We start from the raw sequence: 26,961 nt of genomic DNA, 5'->3' as shown, positions 1-26,961 counted from the left end.
TTTTTCTTTTCTTGTTTTAGCCAATCACAGGATCTGCCACTTAGTTTTATTAAATACCATCTAGCTAATTTTGAATCATTTTCTAATTTGTTTAGATCACATGTAATTATCCTCCCACAGACAAATTTTCTTTCCTATGAATTCCTTTCTTTAGGGAAGTGGTGGCAAACCTATGGCATGCATGGTGAGCTGGCTGTTGTCATTGAGAGCTCTAAAAAGTTTGCTATTATTGTTTTTTGATTTTTAAATGCTAACATGTTTACATATGCTTACACATTATTTATACTGTCTTCAGAATATCCTGGCTTTAAATCCTCGAACACAAGCTCATGCAACTCTGCATTCCACTTTGGCCAAGAAATTAGACAAGAAACATTGGAAAAGAAACCCTGATAAGAACTGCTTTGTAAGTACCACTGATATACAATTTCCTACTGAAAAATTATCTTATTGCAGACATCATAAAGCAAAATTTTCCATATACTTAGAAATATAATTGAATATGAGTAAGTACAGCTATGCCTTTTTTCATATTTTAAATGTTTTATATTTGAATAGTCTCAAAACCGTGTTTAATTTTGGTTCTATAAAAAAATCTGAAACACTTAAAAATTTGAAGTTTAGTTTAATACTGATTTTTCCCCTAAAATCTTTACAATATTCCTTAAGTTGTTTTCTTATAATAAGAGAACATTATAGTGTTTCCATATTATCGATATAGTCTAACTGAAGATGATTGTAGATGTACTATTCTCTACAAACTGAAAATGTGCTCTTGGGCAACATTTGAATGCTAGATGTTCAATATAAAATATTCCTAGGTGAATTATAGGAGCAAAACAGAGTTTCTCTGAGATTTTTGATTGCTACATGCTTACTTACCTGAGCCTATAATGTGATCATAGAGCTGGGACTGGGAGACCATAAGTGGGTATGTTAGCTTTTCATCACTTCAATAAAAATCCCTGATATAAGTCAACTTTAAGAAGAAAATACTCACTCGCCACTGGCCCCGCCCACGGTGGCAATCTGCTTAGCCATGTGGGTTCCTGCAGGACAACCCCCAACCCCCCCCCCAACTCTGGCCTCCTGGATGTACCCCTACGTGGTTACACACTACAAAGACACAGGGGACATCAGACCACTGTACTTCATAAGTTGGAGGGATCGTCACCTCCCATTGGAACCTGGACTGTCTTCAGGGGAAGGGCAGCTGGAACCTGCAGTACAACCTTGTTGAGTTCAACCCTACAGGAGTACAGGGAGCTCAACTTGGACTTGCTGCCAGAAATCTGCCTGAATCCCACGGGTCTGCGACTAGCTTGCTGAGACTCACTGACTTATATCTGCACACTGCTGCCCATGTTGTCTATTATGATAGCAGAGACATACTCTGAAGGAGGCCCTTCATTTTCATTTTTATTTGTTATTTTCAAAATTATTATTATTGGGGTTTTTTTGCTCTTATTTTTATTTTTTTCCTACTCTTTTCAAAGTTTTATTTTTCTCTTCTTTTTTTTCTTTCTTTTCTCTTTCCATTCTCTCTCACACTCACTCTCTTGCTGTCCCACACTGTTCTTCATCTCCCTTTTTGTTCCTATTCTGGCCCTAATTCAGATTTCTTCTTTATTTTTCTTTTATTCTCTTTTTCCTTCTTTTGCCTGTGTTCTCTGGGCTCACTGTTAACCTTCCCCTATCCTTCTACCTATCTATCTCTCCCTCCCCAACTCCTTCTAATTCCCCATCCCAACGGGTAAAGGTGCTATATTGAAGAGTTTATTCACTATAAACATATGTTGGGTTGGTTCTCGATTTTGATTTAATTCACACGGTTAAAGGTGATAGATTAATAACTTTCACAAATTGTCATTTTTTAAGATGTACTTGATGCTGTGGTGTAGCTGATTGTATCACTTGGGGCTAAAGTGTTGTGATTGATCTAATCAGTTGTCCTTCCTGGTATAATGAAAATGAGACAGCCTCAGAGTCATCAGAGACTCAAAAACCTAAGGACCAGCTATATCTGGAAGACACCTCTGAGAAGCAATCATTCCATAAGGATTCTAATTATAAGCAACAAAGATACTTACAGTAAGAAATTGTGAAGAATCAACCCAGGAATTAAACCAAGGACAGTACCAAAAACAAAAATAAGACATTTAAGCAAGGCACAAACTCAGACTTCTACCCCTCCAAGGTAAATTCTGGGGGAAGAGAGGTGGAAAAGTCTGATAATCAACCACCTGGACACACTGAACTGATAGCACAGGAAGTAACAAAACAGATGAATAAGGCCCTAGAAAAATTAGAAACAGAAATAATTTCCCAGATAACTATGGAGATGGTGAGCAGAGTGAAAGATATGCTGAGAGATTCTAGAACAAAACAGATAAAAAAATAGATGAACTCAGAAACATGCTGGAAGCCATGAATGCCCAACATAAGAAAGAAATGGAAACCATGATGGCCCAACGTAAGAAATAGAATCCATGAAACAGATTCAAACAGATATCCAGGAGATTAAAAACTCCATTGAAAGTATGCAGAGCAGATTAAGAGAATCTGAAGATAGAATATCAGATAAAGAACACAGGATTGTGGTTAATGACCATGAAAACAGATTTCTTAAAAATAGTAAGGGACACAAGAAATCAATACAGCAGTTACTAGATGATGCAAAGAGGAATAACATAAGACTGATAGGAGTCCGTGAAAAAACAGGAGAAAATACAATTGACATAAAAAACTGTTCACAGAAGTAATAGTGGAAAACTTCCCAGACATAGGTGGAGAATTGGACATACAGATAAGTGAGGCATATAGAACTCCAACTAGCCACAATAAAAAAAAAAAATCTACACCTAGATATATAATAGTCAAGATCCCAGAAACCCAACAGAAGAACAAAGTCCTACAAGCAGTTAGAGAAAAGTAACAAATCACCTACAAAGGAAAGCCCATCAGAATCATGGCAGATTTCTCAACACAAGCACTCAAATCAAGGAGAGCCTGGAGTGAAGTATTTCAAGACCTAAAAGAAAATAACTTCCAGCCTAGTCTGTTGTAGCCTGCAAAATTAGCTTTCAAAATTGATGGGGAAATTAGATACTTCCATGACAAAGAACACCTGAGAAATTTCATGAAAAACAAACCAGCATTCCAAGAAATTCTAAACAATATCCTAGAAAAAAACAATCAAGGTCACAACTCCATGAGACACAGCAGAGGGAAGCCACCAGGCAAGGTAAGAAACTAATGGAAAAGGGGGGAAAATTAGAAATAAAAGAGCCAACAACAGTAAAATATCATGAAAAGGATGAGTCAATATCTATCAATTATAACCATCAACGTTAATGGCCTCAGTTCACCAATCAAAAGAAATAGACTGGCAGAATGGATTAAGAAGCAAAATCCAACACTATGCTGTATACAAGAAACACACCTAACTCAAAAAGAAATTCATAGACTGAAAGTAAAAGGATGGAAAACAGTTCTCCATGTGACAGGAACCCAGAAAAAAGCAGGGGGTAGCAATCTTATTTGCAGACAAAGTAGATTTGAAACCAAAACTAATTAAGAGAGACAAAGATGGTCACTACATCCTTGTGAAGGGAACAATCCAAGAGGAAGAGATGACAATCATAAATATATAAACATGAAATATGAGTGCTTCCAATATACAAAACAAATATTAATGGACATGAAAAACCAAATAAGCACTAATACAGTTGTAGAAGGGGACCTCAACACCACTCTATCACAAATAGACAGATCATCTAGACAAAAAATTAACAATGAAATTTTAGAACTGAACCAATCTATTGAACAAATGGACTTAATAGATGTTTACAGAGTGTTGCACCCCACATAATCACAATACACATTCTTTTTGGCTACAGACGGGTCATTCTCCAAAAATAGACCACATAGTAGCTCATAGGACATGTTTAAGTAAATGTAAATTGAAGTTACCCCCTGCATATTATTAGACCATAGTGCAATAATATTGGAGATCAAGGGCTGGGGATTTAGCTCAGTGGTTTTGCCCCCTGCTGTGCAAGCACAAGGACCAGAGTTCGATCCCTGGTACCAAAAAAAAATAAGTAAAATATTGGTGATCAGTAACATAAGAAACTGCAAAACCCCAAAAAACAAACACATGGAAATGAAATAACACCCTCCTGAACAACCAATGGGTCACAGGAAATTAAGAAATTAGACAGTTTCTACAAGTAAATGATAATGCCATTACAACATACAGGAATCTGTGGGACACATTGAAAGCAGTTCTACACGGGAAATTCATAGCAGTGAATGCCCATATTAGGAAAACAGAGAGAACTCAGATAAATTACCTAATGCAGAACCTCAAGCTCCTAGAAAAAAGAAGAGCATAACAAGCCCAAAGCTCGTACAAGAGAGGAAATTATAAAGATCCAAGCAGAAATCAATGCAATGGAGACTAAGAGAATGATACAAAAAAATCAATGAATCAGAGTTGGTTTTTCAAAAGAATAAATAAAATCGATAAACCTTTAGCCAGCCTTATCAAAAACAGGAAAGAAAAGGCTCACATCCATGCAATTAAGAACGAAAAAGGGGAAGTCACAACAGACCCAGCAGAAATCCAGAGGATTACCAATACCTATTTCGAGAACCTGTACCCTGTTAAAATGGAAAACACAGAAGAAATGGACAGATTCCTAGATACATATGAATTGCCAAAGGTAAATGAAGAAGATATAGAAATTCTAAACACCCCAATTACAATAAATGAAATTGAAAATGTAATAAAAAATTTACCAACAAAGAAAAACCCAGGTCCTGATGGCTTCACTGCTTAATTCTACAAGACATTAAAAGAAGAACTATCACCATTACTCTTTTAAAATCAGCAAGGAAATTGAAAGAGAAGCAAGGCTTCCAAATTCATTCCTGGAAGCAAGTGTTACTTTGATTCCAAAACCAGGGAAAGACTCAACCCAAAAAGAGAACTACAGGCCAATCTCCCCAATGAACATAGATGCAAAAATCCTCCACAAGATATTGGCAAACAGAATACAGAGGGTCATCAAGATCATACACCCTGACCAAGTCGGATTTATCCCAGGGATGGAAGGATTGTTCAACATAAGTACATCAATAAATGTAATACACTATATTAACAGAATCAAGGACAGAAACCATGTGATCGTCTCAATAGATGGAGAATAGGCATTCGACAAAATCCAACACCGATTCATGATAAAAATCGTACAGAAATTTGGAATAGAAGGTCTTTATCTCAACCTGATTAAGGCTATCTATTGAAAAATCAACATCCAACATCATACTAAATTGTCAAACCTGAAAACTTTCACTGTAAAATGAGGAACAAGACAAGGATGCCCACTATCACCACTCCTGTTCAATATTGTTCTGGAAACATTAGCCACAGCAATTAGAAAAGAGAAAAAAATAAAGCAAATAAAGATAGGAAAGGAAGAAATTAAACTCTCATTATTTGCTGTTGATATGATACTTTACATAGAAGACCCAAAAAACTCAGCCAAAAGACTTCTAGACTTAATTGACAGATTCAGTAGAGTAGCTGGATATAAGGTAAACACTCAAAAAACAATAGCCTTCTTATACACAAATAACAGACTCACTGAAAGAGAAATTAGGGAAACAATTCCTTTTATAGTAGCATCCAAGAAAATGAAATATCTAGGAATCAGTCTAACAAAGGAAGCGAAAGACTTCTACACTGAAAACTGCAGCTCCCTGAAAACGATTGAAGAGGATGTAAGAAAATGGAAAGAAATCCTTTGTTCCTGGGTAGGAAGAATCAATATAGTGAAAATGGCCATACTTCCAAAACTGCTACATAGATTTAATGCAATGTTGATTGAAATTCCAACAATATACTTCACAGAGCTAGAGAATACAATCCAAAAATTCATCTGGAACCAGAAGAGACCTAGAATAGCAGAAGCAATTGTAGGCAATAGAGACATGGCTGGGTGTATCATAATCTCCAACTTGAAACTATACTACAAAGCTACTATGATAAAAACAGCATGGTACTGACCCGAGGATCAGTGGAATAGATTAGAAGATGCAGAAACAACTCCAGACATACTCAGCCACCTCATCTTTGACAAAGGAGCCAACGACCCTCATTGGAGGAAAGATAGCCTATTTAATAAAAGGTGTTGGAAAAACTGGATTTCAACCTGCCAAAGATTAAAACTAGACCCATAGCTATCACCACGCATTAAACTAAGATCAAAGCAAATTAAGGATCTATATATTAAGACAGAAACACTAAACTTGCTGGAAGCTAAGTTAGGTAGAACTCTTGAAGACATTGGCATAGATAAAGACTATATGAACAAAACCTCAGTAGCATGGGAACTAGCACAAAGAATCAACAATGGGGATCTCATCTTATTAAAAAGCTTCTGCACTACAAGAGAAACCACCAAGAGAGCTAAGAGACAACCTGCACTGTGGGAAAAATTTTTTAGCAGCTGTACCTTAGAGAAAGAACTACTATCTAGAACATATAAAGAACTGAAAAAAATCAGACCCCTCAAATTCAAAAACCCAATTCAAAAATAGGCTTCTGAAATGAACAGACATTTCTCAGACAAAGAAGTAAAAGCAGCAAATAAATATATGAAAAAATGTTCCACATCACCGGTCATTCAAGCGATGCAGATGAAAACAACACTGAGAAACATACCAGAAAGAATGGCTGCTATCAAGAAATCAACCAATAAGAAATGCTGGCGGGGGAGTGGGGAGAAAGGAACCCATCTCCCTTGTTGATAGGAGTACAGAGTGGTGCAACCAGTGTGGAAATCAGTATGGAGATACTTCAGAGAACTAAGGCTAGAGGTCCCATTTGACCCAACTATTCCCCTGCTGGGTATTTTCCCCAAATATTTAAAAGAATTATACCACAGAGATATACGTGCATCCATGTTTATAGCGGAACAGTTCATAATAGCTAAAGCTTGGAAACAGCCCAAGTGCCCATCAACTGGAAACTGGATATAGAAGATGTGATTTTTTAATAAAATGGAGTACTACTCAGCCATAGAGAATGACAAACTAGAGATATTTATAGCTAAATGGATTCATATTGAGGCCATTCTCTTAATTAAAATAAATAGTACACATGTGTAAATTCTGAATAGTTTTTCTAGTATGAGAAACTGAAAGTGTAAATAAGGATTGAAAGGATTAAAACGAATAATTGATAATGTGAAATAGGAAGAACAGGTCCAAAGGGGTAGGGGTGGTGAGAGGGGAAGGGGAAAGGAAGGAAGGGAAAGGAAAATTTATGAGAAAAGAAAGGGAAATGGAAAGGAAGTCTGTGTAAATAGGGAAGGGTGGAGGGGGTGAAGGGCGCACAGGTAATGGGGAAAAAATAAGAACCAAGATACATCATGTATAGGTACAAGCACCCAATGATAAATGAAAACATATTGTATACCTAAAATGTACCAATAAAAGAATTTAAGGGGATAAAAAAGAGGAAAAAAAAAAAGAAGAAAATACTCAGTTTTTGCTCACACTTTTAAAGGTTTCAGTCCCTGGTTAATAGGCTCTGTTGCTTTAACCTGTGTAAAGAAAGAAATATCATGGTGGAAGAACATAGCAGATTACTTAATTCATGGCTGCCAGGAAGCAGAGAGAAGGAGCCAGGATAAGATATACCCTCTCAGATTATGCCCCTAGTGACCTGTTTCCTTCATTGATGTCCCACATCCTAGCAGCTATGAAATCATAGATTAATCCAGTAATGAGGTTAGCACCCCATGATGCACTCACCTACCAAAAACTACTCCTCAAAGCACATATGCCTTTTGGGAGATGTAGCACTGGTTGGGCGGCATATACCGTAACAATGGATATGAGTACAACATTGAATCCAATATTTTAAATGCAATCCAAGGGGTATGTACTTATTTAAATTTGAAGAGAAATTTCTTTTTTTTTACTGAATTTCCCCTCAAATTGATTTTTCCAAAATAATTAGACCATTAATAGCATGAACATATTTGATGGACATTAGCTCTTTTGGTACTAGGGTAGAAAGAGAAGATATGTGTTCACATATATGTGTGTCTTTACCTAATTTTTTATTTTTTAAATTTAAATTTAAATTTTAATATTTTGCGTACCAGGGATCGAACTCGGGTCCTTGCACTTGCGCAGCAGTCGGTGAAACCACTGAGCTAAATCACCGCCCCTTTATCTAATTTTAAAAAAAAATTTTAAATCACTGGCCACCCAGCAGAGTGTCTTGAAGCCCCAAAGCAGTAGAAACACAGATAAACAAAATGGCAGGAGAAGATCCCACAGCTGCTTAAAGATAACCTGTATTATGAAATCAAGTTTCTTTGCTTCATTTCTGTAACCTTTGTTGCCTTGTTTTTTCCACTGTTCATCTTTGGAATGACAGTGGTATGGTCAAAATTAAATGCAGTGACAGGCTTACCACATACAAGAACAGGAATAATTGAAGGACATTGAGAATAGAACCATGTAACTTTCAGACTTATCTCTCAAAGATTGTCAAGTCTAAATCTCTCATTTTAAAGGTGTGAGACCTATGATCCATAAAAATGAAATTGCTTCCTTGAGACCTCTCATTTATGGATGATCAAGCTTATTTATGGTTAGATTTCTACTTCAAGACACACAGTTTCTCTGTTATGATTGCTTTTGATAATATGATCATTTAATGTAAATTATCATTTTTATTCCATAGTGTGATCCTATAAATTAAATTTGTTTTATCTTTTTAAAATATAGTTAACAAAAGTGCAGTGAGACACTTTGTCTTTGTCTTTGTCTTTTTCTTTTTTATACATTTGTCTTTGTCAAATGTATATTTACACAAATTTTTAGAAAATCCATTTGATAATATTTTTGAGAATATTTATTAGTACCGTGTTAGTTTGTTAGGGCTGCTTTAGCAAAGTACTATGGATTGATGGTTTAAACAGTGAAAGTTTATTTTTCACAGTTCTGGATCCTGAGAGACTGAGATCAAGGTGTTGGCAGAGGTGATTTCTTCTCTGAGGCTTTTACGTGGCAACTTCTCCCCTGTCTTCACATACTTTTCCCTCTGTGTGTGTGCCTCTGTCCAAATATCCTCTTCTTATAAGGATGCCAGTTATATTGGATTAGGACCTTATTTTAATTTAATTACCCCTTTAAAGACTATCTGCAAATAGATTCACATTTTTAGATATTGAAGGTAGGGATTCTAACATATGAATTTTGAAGAGATACAATTCAGCCTATAACAAAGCCTTTGAATTATCAACATACTCAGTAATTCATCTTCTGGTAGTATGTCCTCAGGAAGGAATTAGGAATGTAGGTAAAGATTAATTAAGTAAAAGAGGATTATCCTAGCATTATTAGTCAGTGAGAAAAAAGTAGGGGAAAATCTGCTGAATTCTAACTATTGGGTCATGTTTAAGTAAATTAAAGCAAATCCATTTAATGGGAAATTGTACAACCATTAAAAATTATTTTTACATAGTTAATAATCTGGGTGAAACCTCACAATCTGTATTGCAAGAAAAGTTATGAAACATCACTGTATTTAGTAGTGATTATGTGTATATTTTTACATTTAACCACAAATAATAGAACATACTGAAATATTAACAGTTATTCTCTGTTTTCTTGGCACTTACGTATTTTTGGGTTTTCTATGATAAGCATGTATTAGTGGAAAAATAAAATAAAATCTTTAAAGCTATGTGAATTAATTTACACATATGTTTGAAAACTCAAGTGATGCACAACCCACATGGATTGACAGTGAGGTTCATTACCAAAGGGAAAGTGGAATCTAGGGTTCAAAGTTATCCTCAGTATGCATAGTGAAATGTTTTATATCATTTTTATATTGTGTTTTAATAAAGAATTGAATACTATCATAAAATATGATTTATGTTTTCATTTATGAATTTTTATGCTTCTGTTTTATAATCACTCAACTAAGTTAATAATCTTTGTATATAAAAGAAACATAAGAATAAGAGAGTGGAGAGAAGACATATGAGCTAGGGATATAAGACCTGAAGATGACATAGTCTGTTGAGTTTTTTTTTTCCACTTATCTCCAGATTTAGAGTCTGGAAGAAGCTAGGAACCAAAAAAAAAAAAAACTAAAACAAAAAAACAAACCATCAGACTTACTCACACAGTAGCCCCAAGCAAAGCCTGTTCTTCCTGGTCAAAGACCCGGGAAGAAAGTAGCCCAGTAAGACAGAAAACCCATAGACAGCAACTGTTCTACTCCAGTCAGTTACTACAAAAACACAAAATTGGCCCCTTCCTCTGGGACTCTAGCAAAAGCCATCCTGTAATAAGCTAATGAAATACCCCAGCACCCCTACCCTAGTGGTGTCAGAATGCCAAGTAGGGAGCCAGAGCTTTCATACCTCCCAGTTAGTGGACACCAATAAATAACAGAGCTGACCTGCTCCCTAGCCTTTGGTGTTAGTAGAGAGACTTCTGGATTCACCACCACCACACTAAAGAGAAGATGGTGGAGAAACAAAAGTCACAAAAGAAATAATGGCTGAAAGTCTCCCTATTTGACAAGTGATACAAACCTATGGAGTTAAAAACATGGGTAAAACACAAATCCACAGCAAGAGAAAATTAAAACTCTGAAACTAAAGCACCCAGAATATCTTGAAAGCAGTCATCCCTCTTGATTCAAGGTAAGGACCGCTGCTATGAGCCTGCCTTTGTGGACCTGGCTGGGAGAGTGCTGCACCATTGACTGTGCCTTTCTTTGCTTAGCACACTCCTCCTTTGTAACCTGCTTCACCCTTCTCTTGGTTTTTGAAATGCAAGCACACCTAATTCCTTGTCTTGATTTTGGCTTCTAGAGCAAAATCTTCAAACTGCTAAAATTGCTGTTTGGGTCTTCACTAGCAGCACTTGTTGCAGCCAGTCACTCTCTTCATCCTGAAATATTCTCTTCACTTGGGCTCCAGGGCATACAGTGGCCTGGTTTTCTTCTTACTCATTAGCATCTTTTTCTTATTCTCTCTTGGCTTCTTTTTTGATTACTTATCATCTATGAATATTACAGTGGCTTGGGTATCAATAGATACCTCTTTCCCACCCCTCTTCTCTTCTTTCCTCTTCTTCCTTGCTTCCACCTTCTGTCCTTTCATTCATCTTCCTTTCTTTTAAAGTACTCACTCTGTTGGCGATCTCATTGGGTATACCATCTTTAGACAGTTGTCTCCTGAATTTCTGTATGTATCCTGCTTTTCTCTGATTGTATAACCAAATGCCTACTGAATACCTCACTTAGATGTCTAATAGCGTCTCAAACGTAGCATGTTGAAAAAATTCAAATGATGATCATGCCTTTAAAACCTATTCCCTGTAGTCTTCTCCATTCATCCTTTCATTTAGAACAAAATATTAGTGTTTGATTTGTTTTTATTTCTCTCACCTTCCATAACTAATAAGAAGATCTGTTTGGCTATGCCCTCAAATATATCCAGAATCTGACTTCCTCTCACCATCTATCACAATACCAGATTTTCTAAGCCATCATTGTCATTTTTCACCTTGATTACTCCAGTAGCCTTGTAATGGATCTCCATGTTTATGTTCTTTTCCAGTAGGATCTTTTAATAATGTAGCTTAGGAATACCTTAAAAATTTCTGCTCTTATAATCTTTAGTGATTGCTCAGTGTACTCACATTATGCATGATTTACTTTGTAAAGTTGTCACATCAACAAGGCCTTTTCTGATCATTGTATTTAAACTCTAACTTGCTTTTTTTAACCTTGCTTTTCTTAGACTTCCTTGCTGCATTTTTTCTTCACGATATTTATTATTGTTTTACTCTACTTTTTACTCACAATTTGTTCATTAATGGATAAATGGGTAGGACACTTCTTTTATGTATTTTTTACATATGAGATAAAAGGAGTTCATATTTTCTTACTGTATAGTTCTTTAGAGTTCCCAGAGTACCTTTGTATATTACTTTTTTTTTCACCTTGTGGCATGTAAATGACTCAGAAATGTTTCCCTATTTTACTGATGATAATGACTATGCTGAAAAATGTTAAATGATTTTCTTAAACTGTTTAAATTACCTTAGTAGGCAGATTTAAAATTCTGGTCATCTGGATCTAGCATGTCCTTTCTAGTATATCAGTTCATTTCCTTAGAAAAGACAAATAAGATTACAAGGAAATAGGTATACTAAGGTTAAGGGGAAATGTAGATTATAATGTCACATTTTGTGACCAGTATTATTATATCATTTCTGAAGTGAGAGCTACGTTATCAGCCAACTCCCTGACCACTAAATATAACATTTTATTTTGATTTTGATTAACAGTTTTGCTTTAGCTTTACAATGTTCTGCTTTTATTTGCTTCAGATAATCACTGACTTAACCATTCTTTGCATGCCATCATCAGGGTTATGGAAGATTTTTGAAGTTCCAGAAAAGCTTTTCTTGAGGTATTATGTAGTTCTATCTTCTTATCAATCTTTCTTCCTTCCTTCTTTCATTTCTTTGGTGCTTAAAGCACCATTATTTCAGGTGCTGTTCTGAATGTTACTGAGAGATGAATAAAATCTATAAATTGGTAGTATAAAATGTTTCTTAAAATAGATACAAGTTTGGTTTAATGAATAAATTATAGTGGTCTGAGAAAACAGGCAATTTTTTCACCTGTGGAAAAACCCTAAGAAAAGCAGTTCTGAAGTTTTTGCTGAAGAATTTCTTCACTTGGCAGTTTAATACCATTCTAGTATTAATTGGAAATTCTGAATTCAGTAAAGGATTTAAACTGGCAAATAGGTTTGTATTGGTTAATGAAGCACGAAGCAGTTATTTCCAGTATCGTTTAAGCAGGTGTTTCATAACTGCTGTTATTTTTGCCATTTTTGAAAAGGTTGAACCATCCTAATTACATAAATATTTTGCACTCATTTTCTGTGTGTAATTTTTAAAAACCAGAAAATATCACAAATTAGAAAATTTATCCTGAGTGAATATAAGAAAGAAAGTCTGTTAAATACTGTGAATTATTAGACATAATTTTAAGAATTTTAGCACATTTATTCTAAAGACATGACACATCTTAGGTGCTCACAGTAAAAACAGAAAGAATAAAACATAATGTATATTGAGCATTTGCAATCTTCCATTCTATTACTAAATGCGTTTTGTGAGGCACACCTCATTTAAATGTCAGAATCACTTTTAAGATAGTTAATATATTTTATCTTCACTCATTCATGAAGGAACTGTGGTATAGGGAAGCTTAGGAACTATGTCCAAGACTCCACAACTAATTGGTGGAGCTAGAGATTGAACCCATGTGATCTAGCAAGAGGGCATTTTAAGTAGAATGTTTTAAATAATGAAATAAAAACAAATAATTGTTCTTTTTCTTGTAGACAGAAGACCAGGTAATACATGGGTTATAATAAATCTTTTTTCTTGTGTGTTTTTCACATCTAGTCACTGATAGGTCTCCCACCACCTCAGCAGCTATTAAGTATAGTAGCTGCCCTCTTCCTATGGTGCCTTGCCCCCTCCCCTGTGTGACATCATGCCAAGATGGTTGCTCCCACCAAAGAACAAACCCTTCTTCCCAGCATGCCCCTGTTCCCACCTAGGCAGTAACCTAATACTCGCTCACCTCCTACCACCTAGTGACATCACCGGCTCCTCCATTCCCTAGTCACTACCTCACTCAACCCCGCCTCAGCCCCTACAAGCCCCACCCCAGTCTCTATAAAAGACTCTCCCTGCCCCAGCCATATTGCTTTTGTCTCTCCTTTGTTCAGAGACAGCCGGGCAGATCTATTCCCCTAATAAAGGCTTGTTGTGGCCTGGTCTGGTCTTGGTCTTCGGCCCTTTTACCTGACATTTCTGGTGCCGTGACTCGGATGGTAGATGGTCCATTAATGGACGATCCCCCGCAGGATGGGGTTGATTGACTTTTTGGCCATCTCCAACGGACCTATCTGCCGTTGCCAGGACCCTCCGGGGCTTTCTACCTTTGCCATTGCTGATGCTACACATCCACACCGGTCACCAATGTCTGGGTGAGTAGGGAGTTCAGCCTCCCTCTCGTCGGCCCGCCTCATCTCGTTCTCTCCCTCTGGGAGACTCACTCGGAGATTGTCAAAGGAGACAAGGACCCTTCTCCCTTTTGTCTTTCTCCCCAGGGGCTGCCTCCTCCTCACCCTCTCTAATCAGGGGGCCCAACAATCCAAACCCTGCCCCTCAACGCCTCTGGGCTGCCTTCTGGCACAACTCAAACCCCTGGGATTGTTGGGACCAGACTTTAAGCCAAAAAGACTTGTTTTCTATTGTAATCAGGTTTGGCCTCAGTATAAATTAGATAATGGGTTTCCATGCCCCAAAAATGGCACTTTCAATTTTAACATACTGTGATTTACACAACTTCGGTCAACGCAATGGCAAATGGTCAGAAATCCCCTACATACAAGCCTTTTCTGCCTATGCTCTTAACCCTCCCTCTGTCAAACCTGTTCTCCTTCTCAAGTACTCCTAGCCTGAGCTGATCACGCACCGCTCATACCTCCCCCACTTTATAACTCTGTTGATAGGAAAAAGTTTTAAAGTTTAATAGATTAGCTATTAAAGTAGTTGTGGAAACAAACTAGGTAGTGTATCCCTTTAAAAACTTGCCTTAGCCCATTGCTTCTGCTGTTCAAAATGAAGGTTATATAGCTTCTTTGATTTGTAGCTCCACTATAGATAACATCCTAACTAAAGAATGAAGTGAAAATCCTTGAACAAACTTGTGATATATGTGCCTTAACTGTCACGTGTTTAGGGCTGTAATCAGTGACAGAAACCACCTGTGTCTAACCATTAAACAGGAATTAGAACTTTATTTACTTAACAAAGACCACTAGGGATGAGATAATGATGGACAAAAGTATAAAATGTTTATAGTGAGTTGGAGACAAAATATTTAAAAAGCTGTAAGTAAAAGATATATTTTTGATATAAAAGGATTTTATATGTTTGTCTTATTAGCAGGACAAGACCAAAAGGCCTAAGTACATCAAGAAGGTGTGCGAAAGTGATTTATAAAGGAAATATATATGTTTACTTGTTGGTTTCAAGTTTATTATAAAAGGTTTACAGGAATAGAGGTTTCATTCCTTCTGATTTTAATTCTACAAGAGATCTCTGTTAATTGACTTACAAAAAGTTTTAAATAGTCTTATTTATAATTATAAACCTAAAATTATAAAGAGATTGTAATTCCATTGGGCTAAATATATTTGAGTGCACTCTAGTTTTAGAAATTGTCTTATATCTTTGTGTTTGTCCAATCCTACAGCTGTTTTATTTATAGATAAAGGTTATTAAGTTCAAGACATGCTCCCCTTGGTGAACAAAGGAGCGGCCGCATGGAAATATTTTCCAGTCTTTGTTCACTAGGGGGACCTCAACAGTTTTCATCTTACAACAGACTGACCTGATAGTTTTCATAGCCTTATAAAAGACTTACAGGAATAAATATTATTTAAATATATTATTATACTGTTTATATCAATTGTCATCAAAGGGATAAATTCTAAATATGTTATGGTGTGCTTACACTGGTCATTTTCAAAGGACTAAATATCCTGTAAAAAACAACAATAACAAGGTTTTATTTTTTCTAGTGTACTAAATGTATTTATACTTTCTGACTGTACAGGTTTTCTAATATTTGTTTATGATAATAACCTCTTTTTGATTCAGGTATTTGCCTTTTCATACACTCTAGCTATTAATGATAACAATACATATATGGACTATTTTCTTTAGATGGTATCCTATCAAAAGATTATTATTTTTTTTTTAAAGATAATTTAGGTAAAAACTTTTGGTGTTTTAAAAAACTGAGTACATTTAATGATGGCCATTTTATATAAAGATGGACATTTAAATGTGTTACAAAGGTAAAGTCATCATAATTGTCATGTTAAAATATTATTTGTGGCTCTTTTTCTGTTAATATTCTACAGGAATTCAACTACTAAAAAACAACCATGACTGATAACAGTAACAGTTCTCTATATTTTAAATTCCAAACTGTTTGTTATTCAGGTAAAACTATAATAGTTAAGTTCATTATTCTTACTACAGTGATAACGCTATTGACCTTCTCTTCTGGGTGTTCAACAACTAAAGTTTGGAGACCAAAACTAAAAGGTAACTGGGCTATGAGGACAGCCAATATTTTGGCCCTGGCCCCTCAAGGTCAACAAAGTTCCAGGACATGAGGGAACCTTCTCTACAGGGTCCTACATCTTTGGTAAGTCACTCAACCTCCTAAACTGGGAGATTGCTGGACACCAGAGGACAGTATACTGTGTTCCAAAGGAGGGTCACCAAGAAAAAAATCTCCAGTGCTTTCACTGAAAGCAACTTGGTCAAACAAGGCCATGACCCATCCAGACGGCTGACACTGACAGAGAAGCAGAGAGGCACTATACATGGTTCCAAAGTAATGGCCTGGGGAGACTTAACTGACCTTAATAGATAACAAGAGGTTCATATTGATTGACACAGGTCTCACTTTAACTTGGTCTTAAACACCCAGCAGAAAAAATAACCAAAAGAGGCACAAAACAATGACATAATAATAAAGCTAGACTTCAGAAAAATGAAGACATAGCCCACCCATTAAAATCTTTTGGTTCACTCATGACACAGCCATTTCAAAAAGACAAAACTTTGGGTACTAAATAGAAGCAAAAATCATTAATTAGCTACAAGTGTGTACAGATTCTTTTCAAAAAAAATTAAAAGAAATTCTTTACAGGTAACCAATCCTAGAAACCACTGGTCTCCAGATCTCTCCTTTTAGATAAGTGTTTTTCTGATTCTGTGATAACTAATTAACTATCGTGTAATGATCAAAAAAAACAAACAAACCATAAAGTGAGAGTATTGAGAAAAAATCACGTGCTTGTCAGCCACAGTCAGGATAAGTTCTATACCAAGCAGCTACAAGATTTATTCCTTTTAAAATAATGTACATACTTGTTCTCTGTTTATGATGCCTCTTCTCATTGTGCTCATATTTCCTGGATACCTACCTGTGTCTAAAAAGATCAAGCCTTTTATGTTACACTTGATCACCTTAAATTGGCCAGTGTCCTTGTGGAGGTTATCAGTTCTCATTATTTTTAAATATATCTAGGAGGCTTCCAAAAACTGAGAGATACAGGAATCAAACTATCCTGGCCTTGAATTTAAAGAAGAAGTCAGGTTCATAGTAACACTACACTCATCGGTATGTTGGCCTCCAAAAGATATTTGCTCAGTTACATACACCTTTTATATTCCAAAAAAAAAAAAAAGGATTATAAAGATTATATAAATTGTGTTTATCACTTTTCCACTCATTCTCTAAGAGCAAGGACGTGACACATGGGCCCTTAGATCAGGAGCTATGATCTCTTCCATAACAGTCTCTTACTTCTATAACAAATGAGCCCCTAAACATCCAGCTGTCTCTGTAAAACCTATGTAAATAATAAATAAAAAATTACATGTCAAATGAAAAAAATTAAAACACAATGGGCCAGATAGATATGCCCCCCAAGGTACTAATCAATAGTGGGGTACGTTTGGTTCCTGGAGCTCATGGCTCACCTGGCTATTACTACTCTTGGGACCCCTCAGTATTATCTGTTTAATTCTCTGTTTTGGACCGTGCCTGGTTCGCTGTTTTTAAAATTTCTTGCAGAAACGATTGAGGGCATTCACCAGCCAGACAGTCACAGAGTTCATCATGGCAGGGTATCAGCCAGTACGGCAAAAGGAAGAGGTCCCCACTTGCCACGGGCCTCATCAGATCCAGGTCTAGCCCCGATCTTCACCCCTTGTCAGCAGGAAGCAGCTCCAGAAGAAGAGACCTTTGCCCAACTATCATAAAACAAAAGCCTGGAATGATAGGTCTCCCACCACCTCAGCAGCTGTTAAGTATAGTAGCTGCCCTCTTCCTATGGCGCCTTGCCCCCTCCCCTGTGTGACATCATGCCAAGATGGTTGCTCCCACCAAAGAACAAACCCTTCTTCCCAGCATGCCCCTGTTCCCACCTAGACAGTAACCTAATACTCGCTCACCTCCTACCACCTAGTGACATCACCGGCTCCTCCATTCCCTAGTCACTACCTCACTCAACCCCGCCTCAGCCCCTACAAGCCCCACCCCAGTCTCTATAAAAGACTCTCCCTGCCCCAGCCATATTGCTTTTGTCTCTCCTTTGTTCAGAGACAGCCCGGCAGATCTATTCCCCTAATAAAGGATTGTTGTGGCCTGGTCTGGTCTTGGTCTTCGGCCCTTTTACCTGACAGTCACTAGTTTGTATCTGCATTAAAACAACAGGCCAGGGATTGTGCCACTTTTCACATTGTCATAAAGATGGGACAGACTTTTCCAAGATGTTCTTACATTTTTTTGAAGAAGACAGAAATATAAAAAAGTAATAATTATAACAATACATTTTCAAAGGAAGAAAAATATAGGAATTGTAATTATCAATATGTTTCATTCAAATATGCCCTTGGCAGAATCAGTAATTTGTCTTTCAATGTGGAAGATGAATTTGATTAGAAAGATGGAGGCAGGGTCTCTAGGAATGGTATAAAAAATTGGAAGACAAGAAGAAAATAGGTAAGGAGAGAGGATAAGCATGAATATATTTAAGAGGTAAAATAATTATGACTTAGGTATTGCGTTTATGTATTTGCAGGGTATTTATTTATTTGTAGGGTAAATTGAGGGCAACTGATGAATTCAGTGTTCCACCTTCTGAGTTCTGTGCCTGTGAGTCATCCGATTTTGTTACAAAAGTTGTAATTCAGTTAAGGGTCAGACAGTGGATGAAGAGTTTGGAAACATCAGGATATATGTGGGTAATTTCAAGCCTATGGGTAGAGTTTCTAGGAATAGTATGTAGAGTGGGAGAGGGTGGAAGTTAGACCTTTGGGATTAGGGTAGGAATTAGATGAGGCAAGTAAGTTACTGGCTTCAGAAACAAAATGGCAGAGGCAAGCAGAGATGAGAATTTGGGTAAGAAGCATTACAGGAGATGAAATGAGAAGCACAAGAACACAGTGGGAGCGTTCTAAAGGAAGAAGTGAATGATGTAGTTTTTCTCTAACATACAATTTTTTGTGTTCCAAATGTAGTTAATTGTCATAGTTTCAGAAATTATTCTTAAGGTTTGCATTGTTTTCTGAGTCTATTCTTTTTCTTCTCATGTTTACCTGAGAAGGCTGATAACACACCTCAGTTAGAGCACTTGCCTAGCATGAGCAAGGCCCTGTGTTCAGTTCTCAGCAATGCAAAAGAACAAACAAAAAAAGAATAGAATCAAGTTTACATGACCAATGTAAGATCATATCCACTTAATGCGGTTAATTTGTTTTGAGCTAAGTGTATTTAAAGTGATCATTGCTAAAATGCTGTTTGTTATTTTGACAAGTAATCAAAGTTACTGCTTATAAATTTAATAATTAAGTTTAATGTGGATTTGTGTGTGTGTGTATGTGTGTTAGAATAGAAAGTAACTGGAAAATTCTTTTAAGAATATGCAACTTTAACATTTCAACATAGGGAGGGGCCGGGGATTTAGCTCAGTGGTTCCAGTGCCTGCCTCGCAAGTGGAAGGTCCTGAGTTCGATCCCCGGTACCAAAAACAAAACAAAACAAACAAACAAAAAAAAACCATTTCAACATAGGGAAAAATTGCAGGGAGAAATATGTTGTGAAAGGTTAATATATACATTTCTCATTTAATGACCTACCTGTTTAAGGACTGTTTGTACTTACGACCCTTACATGCCATTTGGACTTATGATCTACCCCTTGGACTTAAGACCTTTTTTATTGTAAGTTCTGTACATCTTGTTTATAGAGCCTCAATATCTTTTTTTGTACAGTGCACCTTGTTAATATAGTAGTATAATTTTTACTGATTGTTCAATACTGTAGTTATATGTTCTGTTATACATTACAGTACTGCAAGTAAGTGTTATGCAAATAAAAGCAAAGTCACCAAGTTGGAGTTTCTTTTGACCATCTCTTTGTTATAAATATTGTAATGTACAGACTGTATACAATTCCTCGTTTAGTGACCAACATTTAATTATGTAGTCACAGAAACAGAATTTGGTTATTAAATAAGGGATTTTTATACCCAGAAATTCTGCCATCAGAGTACAAAACTTTAAGTGAACAAGGATACTTTACTTATCTTGTGATCATTTAATTATAACATATATAGATCTTTTAATTTTGAAGTTCACTTTTGATCTTTAATTTTATGAATTCTGATACATAACTGGTATTTATTTCAAAACAGGAACAAACTGCTTATGGAAACATATTTTTGACAGAAGCTTTAAAGTTTTGTTATTGGTTTCAGAAGGACTTTGCGGAGTTTCAGTTATTTCTCTTTGATAATGCATCCACTGCCATAGTTTCTGTGACTATGTGCTATTAAAAACTAAATCACTATCTCCATCTAAAATCCCATTTGTATTAAGATCCATGTTAAGGTAGTTCCACCTAGATGATGACTTGGTCTTTCAGTATCACTTTGTCCAAAAATAACTTATTGAAGTCTGCTCCTATCTCTGTTTGCCTCTGATACATTGGTAGTGCAAATAATCACTTTGCCATCCAAGCAAGAAAGCTTGGGAACATTCTTGACCCTAAACATGCTATTGTCAACAACACTATATTGTTAACTAATATTAAGAAAAAGAAGAGTGAAATTTAAAATTATAAGATACATTCGTTTAATATTTCTAAGTTGTTTGATTTTAGTTTTTAGATGGAACCATGAATTAGCATGACATTGTAGAATTTATCATATTTATATTTGCCACATCCATCAATTCTAAAATGCATTTTTTTATCCTGGTTAAACATTTCTTCAATTAAATTTTATCTCATAGTTGATGTAATAGGAAACAGTTTAATTTACATCACACTTTTTATTGTCTTTAGTAGTATGCAAAAATGGTACCTCTTATAGTCTATACGAGTGATGGCGAACATTTTAGAGAGGAGTAACTACACTGCAAACTAAACCCACTTATTTATCAAAAGTACCAACACTGCAATTAAACCTAAATGCTGAGGTTTTAGTTTAGTAAAAACAACTCATGCATTAACATCTTTTGACTTAAAAGAAGAAAAATAACATGTGTGCCGTAAATTCACCACCATTAGTCTGTATTTATGTAGGTTCTGTAAAATAGAGCATTTTGATGAAAGGAAATGTCAGGTTTACTGATGATATTGGTAAGTGTGGTGATTTGTCATAGCACTGGAAGTATATGTAAAGATAATTTATTAAAAATAAAAAACTTTATCATATATGTATTTATCTATAGACAATGATCATACTAACTGCAAATTATAATTCAACTCAAATAGAATAATTTTATCTTCTATTTCCAGAATAAGAATTCTTACAAAAGTCTGAATTGTATCATTTTTTTTTTTTTGGTACTGGGGATCCAACTCTGGACCTTACACTTGCAAGGCAGGCGTTGTACCACTGAGCTAAATCCTGGCCCCTGAATTGTATCATTTTTAAGAGCTCTCAAAAACATATGTTTAAATACTGTATTGTTTCTCTGGTGTGAGAAACAATGTGGAAATAAAGACTGAGATGTATGTTGGGAAATGGAAAGGAAGTGTTCAGATGGGAAGGGGAGCAAGGGAGGAGGGAGGGAGAAAGAAAGGAAGCAACAAGAAAAAAAGTGAAAATAGGGAAAAAATGAAAACAAAGCTTTTGTACATAGGGAGGGGAGAGGGCATGGGGGGAATGGGATAAAATAAAATAAAATTTTAAAAAACCCAAAAATATTATTTGAATTTCTCTGGATTGATTATATTAAAACTGATAAACATTTGAATAGACAGATCAGTTTGCTTATGACATCTTGATTTGAAAAAACCCCATATGTACCTGTATTTGCTAGTAAATTATAGAAACATGATCTTCATAAATGTTCATGTTCTGCACATAAAGTATTTCTCCTTGTGAATTTATGACATACTTATTGTGCACCAAGTATTTTTGAGTACATGATAAAAATAACTCAGATTTTTCTCTTAATTTATTTTATATACTTTCCTTCACTATCCTGAGAGGTTGTAAATATATATGTATACTGTGTTGTACTGGTGTTGAGACTACAACTGTTTTCTTAAGCAACTTACATTCTGGTGGATGAGAATTACTGTCATTTAATAAATTGTGATTATTATTATCTTTTATTAAAGGCAAATAAGTAGCTTGGAGAAGAAAAAGGAATTGTTCAGTATCCATATCTCATAAATGATAAGCTAGAACTGCTAACTTTACAAATATCCTACACATACCAAAATTTATCTTGGTTTCCTTTTGCAAATAGATTTCCATATAGTAAGTCTTATCAACTAACCTTCACCTAAACTTTTTTAGAAATACTAAAGTATATCTTTAAACAGAAATTAAAATATGAAGGCATTGATTGGTTTTCATTATCTGTCTGTGAAGTATGATCTCTGAAATATTTTGGGGGTATTTGTCAATTACTGGAAAGAAGTTACTTTCCATAGCAATGAACCCTCTTAAATTTATTGCATCCCATTTTTAGAGATTTCTGTGACACCACTGCAGATTAAGTGTTCTACCATTTTATAAAGATTAACAAATTATAAATACTGACTTGAATCTGATTTGTAAAAATTAATTACCAAGTATTAAAGAAAGATTTAACTTGTGCCACCCACGTTGATAAGTAATGGAGAAAAGGATAGATAGTTTTTTCTCTGACAATTCATAGTCATTGACACAGGAATCAAATTTCTATCTACAATCAAATTTTGTAGGTATGCCTTCTGTGGGACCAATACCTGAAGTATATATGTCGCCTAGTCTCAGGATTCAAGGTTGGCCTTCCAAAGAAGCAAAATTTAACTTAAAAATAATAATGAAGGAAGGAAAAGGAACAGAGATCCCACTGGAATGGAGAACATGTATTGAAGTGCAAACATGTAAAGAAATATATGTGAGCATACTTAATTAAAGTTTATTGCTTATCCATTCCCAGCCACTCAGTGAGTGTTTTCTCAAATGAAAGCTTTATGGTTTTGCAGTAGTGAGCCTATGAAGTGTAGGGTCTTGCTGATTCCTGAGATGCCTTCAAGCTGTTTTCCTACTTTCCTGATGAAAGGCATTTGGTGTCTTTTAAATGTGAATTTTTTAGCAACTATTCTCTCTTAGGGCCCAGCATTGTATGTGACTCCTTTCTGTTGAAATGGAAAACTTTTCACATCTCCTTTGACTCCTGATTTTCTTTGTAGACTTGGCTAAAAGCAGCCAGCATTATTCTGGCCATAGCCCAGCTATTGAACTGCCTTGAAATTTCATCTGCCAGATCAGTTACTCCACTATCCTAATCTATCCCACACAGTCTCAGGACATTGGAAAAATCAAGACAAATTTTCTGCCAGAGTGTAACATACATGGAGTCTATGGCAACTGCCAAAGGAATCTTTGTTCTCAGATGAAACCTCCTGAGCTGCCTTTTACTGTCCACATTCCTGTCAGCATTCTGATCTACTGAACACGAACTAGAATCACTCAACAAGCTCTTATTTCTAGCATCCTAAGTCTTCTCTAGTTGACTTCTCCAAATATTTCTAAACTCTTCCTGCAGACTTGCTCTGAAGGCTTCGGAAACACCTAGGTAGAGTAACAGCAATGACCCCAATTCCTGTATCAGTTTCCTATATTATGAATTTTTCCATCGCAGAGACAAAATACCTAATGCTCACAGGGCAAAGGAAAATAGTTTTATTTGGCTCATGTTTTCCAGTGTATTCTGTATGAAGTTGGCTGGCTCCAAGACAGAAACAGCATGGTAAAAGGACAACTATTCATCCAGTAGCAACCAGGAAGCAGAGATGGAAGGGGCCAGGGACAGAAATCCACCCATCCAGGTCACACTTCCAGTGACCCACCTCTAACCAGGTCCCACCTCCTAATAGCTACGTCACCTACTGAATCATGAATGGATGAATCTACTCATGAGTATGGTGCCTCCCATGATCAAATCACCTTTCAAATACCTGAGACTTTTGAGGGACATTTTAAATTTTAACCATACTAGTTCTGGATAGTTCCAGTAGTGCATGGTTACAACACAGAGTATGAGGAGGTCGGTAGGGAGCTGTAAAGATAACAATGATGACCAATAATTATATTTATTAAATAGTGCTATAAGGTGGTTATTTTATTAAGAGAAATTCATGTCATCCTATTAAGGCAAACTGCTTGTTCAATGAACATTATAATTTAGAGTTTTTGCTATTAGATTCTCTCTTAGAAATTGTGTGTTTCCTTGGTTCTTCATTCTGCACATAGTATAGTATTGTCACAGATACATGTAATAAAATAGTAACTGACTAAAAAGAAGAAAAGTGTTAGCTCTGGTTTTCCTGAGGCTGTTATAAAGGGGCTTTAATTATTTATTTCAGATGGATCACAGTTTTCTCCACGTATATGTACACACAAATTAAACTCGTTTGTGATTGTCAGCCAGTTGCCCAGTTATTTTTAGTTTGCTCTCTTTTAGTTTGAAATTTATATAATGGTTAAGCATTTTTTTCTTTTTCTTTAAATTAACTTTGTTGTTAATTAGAATAGAGAATAGCTATTAGGTGAAGGTTTATACTGAACTAGAGAAAACTTTCCCCTAACTAAAGTGTATTTCAATTACCTTTATTTGGAAAAGAAAGAAAACATTTCTTTTATAGCTTCCTTATCTTTTAGGTTGGGTTTTTATGAAGGAAAACAGTGGGATCATAAGGAGTTGAACTGTCAGCAGACAGATTGGTTAAGGGTATAAGTTTTAGAGATAAACTACTTGGATTCAATTATTGGTTTTGCCCTTTACTAGACTCAGTGACCCTGAGTAGACTACTTAATCTCTTCTTGCCTCCATTTCCTTATCTGTAAATAAAGATAATAATTGCATCTACTCCATCTGTTAAATGAGACAATGTGCAAACTATACCTGAAACTGTGGCTGCCATGTTTATAAACCTCTCTGAGTGTTATTGCTTATCATTATCAGCATGGGTGGGTTGGATGCTCCCATGTGTGGTTCTGTTGACACATATGTAGATTCATCATGACAATAGACAGAAAAGAGCAGGATAATGGAAAAAAAAAACATGGTGGTGTAATGAATAGGAAGATACTAATGTGATAATAGAAATGAGAGCACTTCCTTTATTGAGCAGAAATATCCAGGCAGTGAATTAAGACTGCATACACACACAGACATAGATTATGAAAGATAAGATTCAGAAAGAGACACAAAGCCTCTAGATTTTTTGAAGACTGCCTCATATGCATAAAATCACAACAAGTTATTTTCCTGTGGATTTTTTTTGCCATATTTTGTCTTTCTCCAAAAAGCCTCAATCAGCATGATGCCCTAGGCTTGGCCAGTTATCACCATAGGCTAGAGCTCTTCACTGTCTTAGGGAATTCCACACTGGCTGAAGCTTTCTTGCACTAACTCCTGAGGGGCCACTAAGTGCTAACCTAAAATGTGCTCCCTCTCTTAGAAAGGCCCCAGAATGAAATATTTATTCTCAGTGTCTGAGATGGAAATTTCTCTTGGTTGAAGTTGTTGTTCATATAGACTACATCCTATTCCAAGTATATTGAGATGGGTGCCAAAAGATCTGTAAACAAATTGATTTTATTTGCATAATCATAAATATTAAACTGGAATTGTATGATGTATTGTAGGTCAATAAGTACTATATAATAAACCAGATGTGTGTTAAGACTATGTCTATAAAAACAGAATATGTATATTGTAAAAGATATTAATGAAGCATATTACTGTATTTGCAAATAAGAAATATCTTTGCGTATGGGAAAATAGAGTGGTCTGAACAAAAGAAATCAGTTAAATTGTCTTTGGAGCCTAATGGTATATTTTACCTTTGCAAAACATTTATTTAGTGCTCATAGCAAATAAATATGCGAGTTTTGCTGTTTTCCAGAATGGGCATACAATGGCAGCTGTCTTTCTAATCTGTCCTCTATTCAAACTAATCGGTGGAACCCACATAGAATGCTAGAGGCCTGAATAGGTAGACAGTGGCAGCAGCATTTTTTAATCACAGTCCTATTCAAGCACTAATCGGAATGATGATTAAGGGACATTAGAGGGAGCACTTTGACATCTGATCCTTTGAACCCATGACTGTGCAAGCTGCACTACACAAAGCTCACTTGGCCAGACTGATTTCCTTAAATAAAGTGTCATGATTTCCAGTGTAGGAAATGTTGCATTAGATCCTATTGAAATGATTAGGAATTGAGAAGCTTTTCTTTCAGTGGAAATGTCTACGCTGTATTACTCACAAAACTAAGAATATTAATATTGCATGTATTACTCTGAGTATCAGGAAGGATAGCGAAGTAGCATGAAAAAGATCTTCTTATAGTCATATATTTAGAGATGAATACTGAAATGTGAAACTCTGTTGCCATAGCTTGTCATTATTGAAATTTGTGAATCAGGATCAGTACCTTCTAACTGCATTGCATTTTTTTGTTTTCTTTAAAACAGGGTATCTTTAATGTGCCTATTTTGAGTTGCTTTGGTAAAAAAAAAGTGTTATACCCTATGTACATGGCCATAGTTTGACTTATCAGATAGAATTGAATATTTCTTTTTTCTTTTAGAATTTAAAAATCTTTAGATTTTGTTAATCTATTCCAGAACATTTGATGTCATTGATCCTAAAAATGTTGTCTGTTTAACATTTGTAGGTTGGATCAATGGTTTAAAATTCAATACCATTATTTGAAG

At 35.7% G+C, this 26,961-nt stretch overlaps 1 protein-coding gene across 7 annotated transcripts in view; it reads left to right on the top strand.

The window, feature by feature from the left end:
• Window positions 1-26,961, top strand: part of Dpyd (dihydropyrimidine dehydrogenase) — a 901,729-nt gene that overhangs the window by 34,970 nt on the left and 839,798 nt on the right. For all 7 annotated transcript variants that reach the window (XM_087212682.1, XM_087212683.1, XM_087212680.1 and 4 more), the window contains exon 2: window positions 296-406. In XM_087212682.1, coding sequence (XP_087068808.1) covers window positions 296-406 — 111 coding nt within the window. The remainder of the gene's footprint in view (window positions 1-295; window positions 407-26,961) is intronic.

This window comes from Heterocephalus glaber, unplaced genomic scaffold, assembly GCF_053883595.1.
Source record: "Heterocephalus glaber isolate CG9 unplaced genomic scaffold, H.glaber_assembly_v1.0 deba00001442, whole genome shotgun sequence".
Classification (NCBI taxonomy): Eukaryota; Metazoa; Chordata; class Mammalia; order Rodentia; family Bathyergidae; genus Heterocephalus; species Heterocephalus glaber.
Note: the sequence above shows the minus strand (reverse complement) of the source record. Positions and strands in the feature narration are given on the sequence as shown.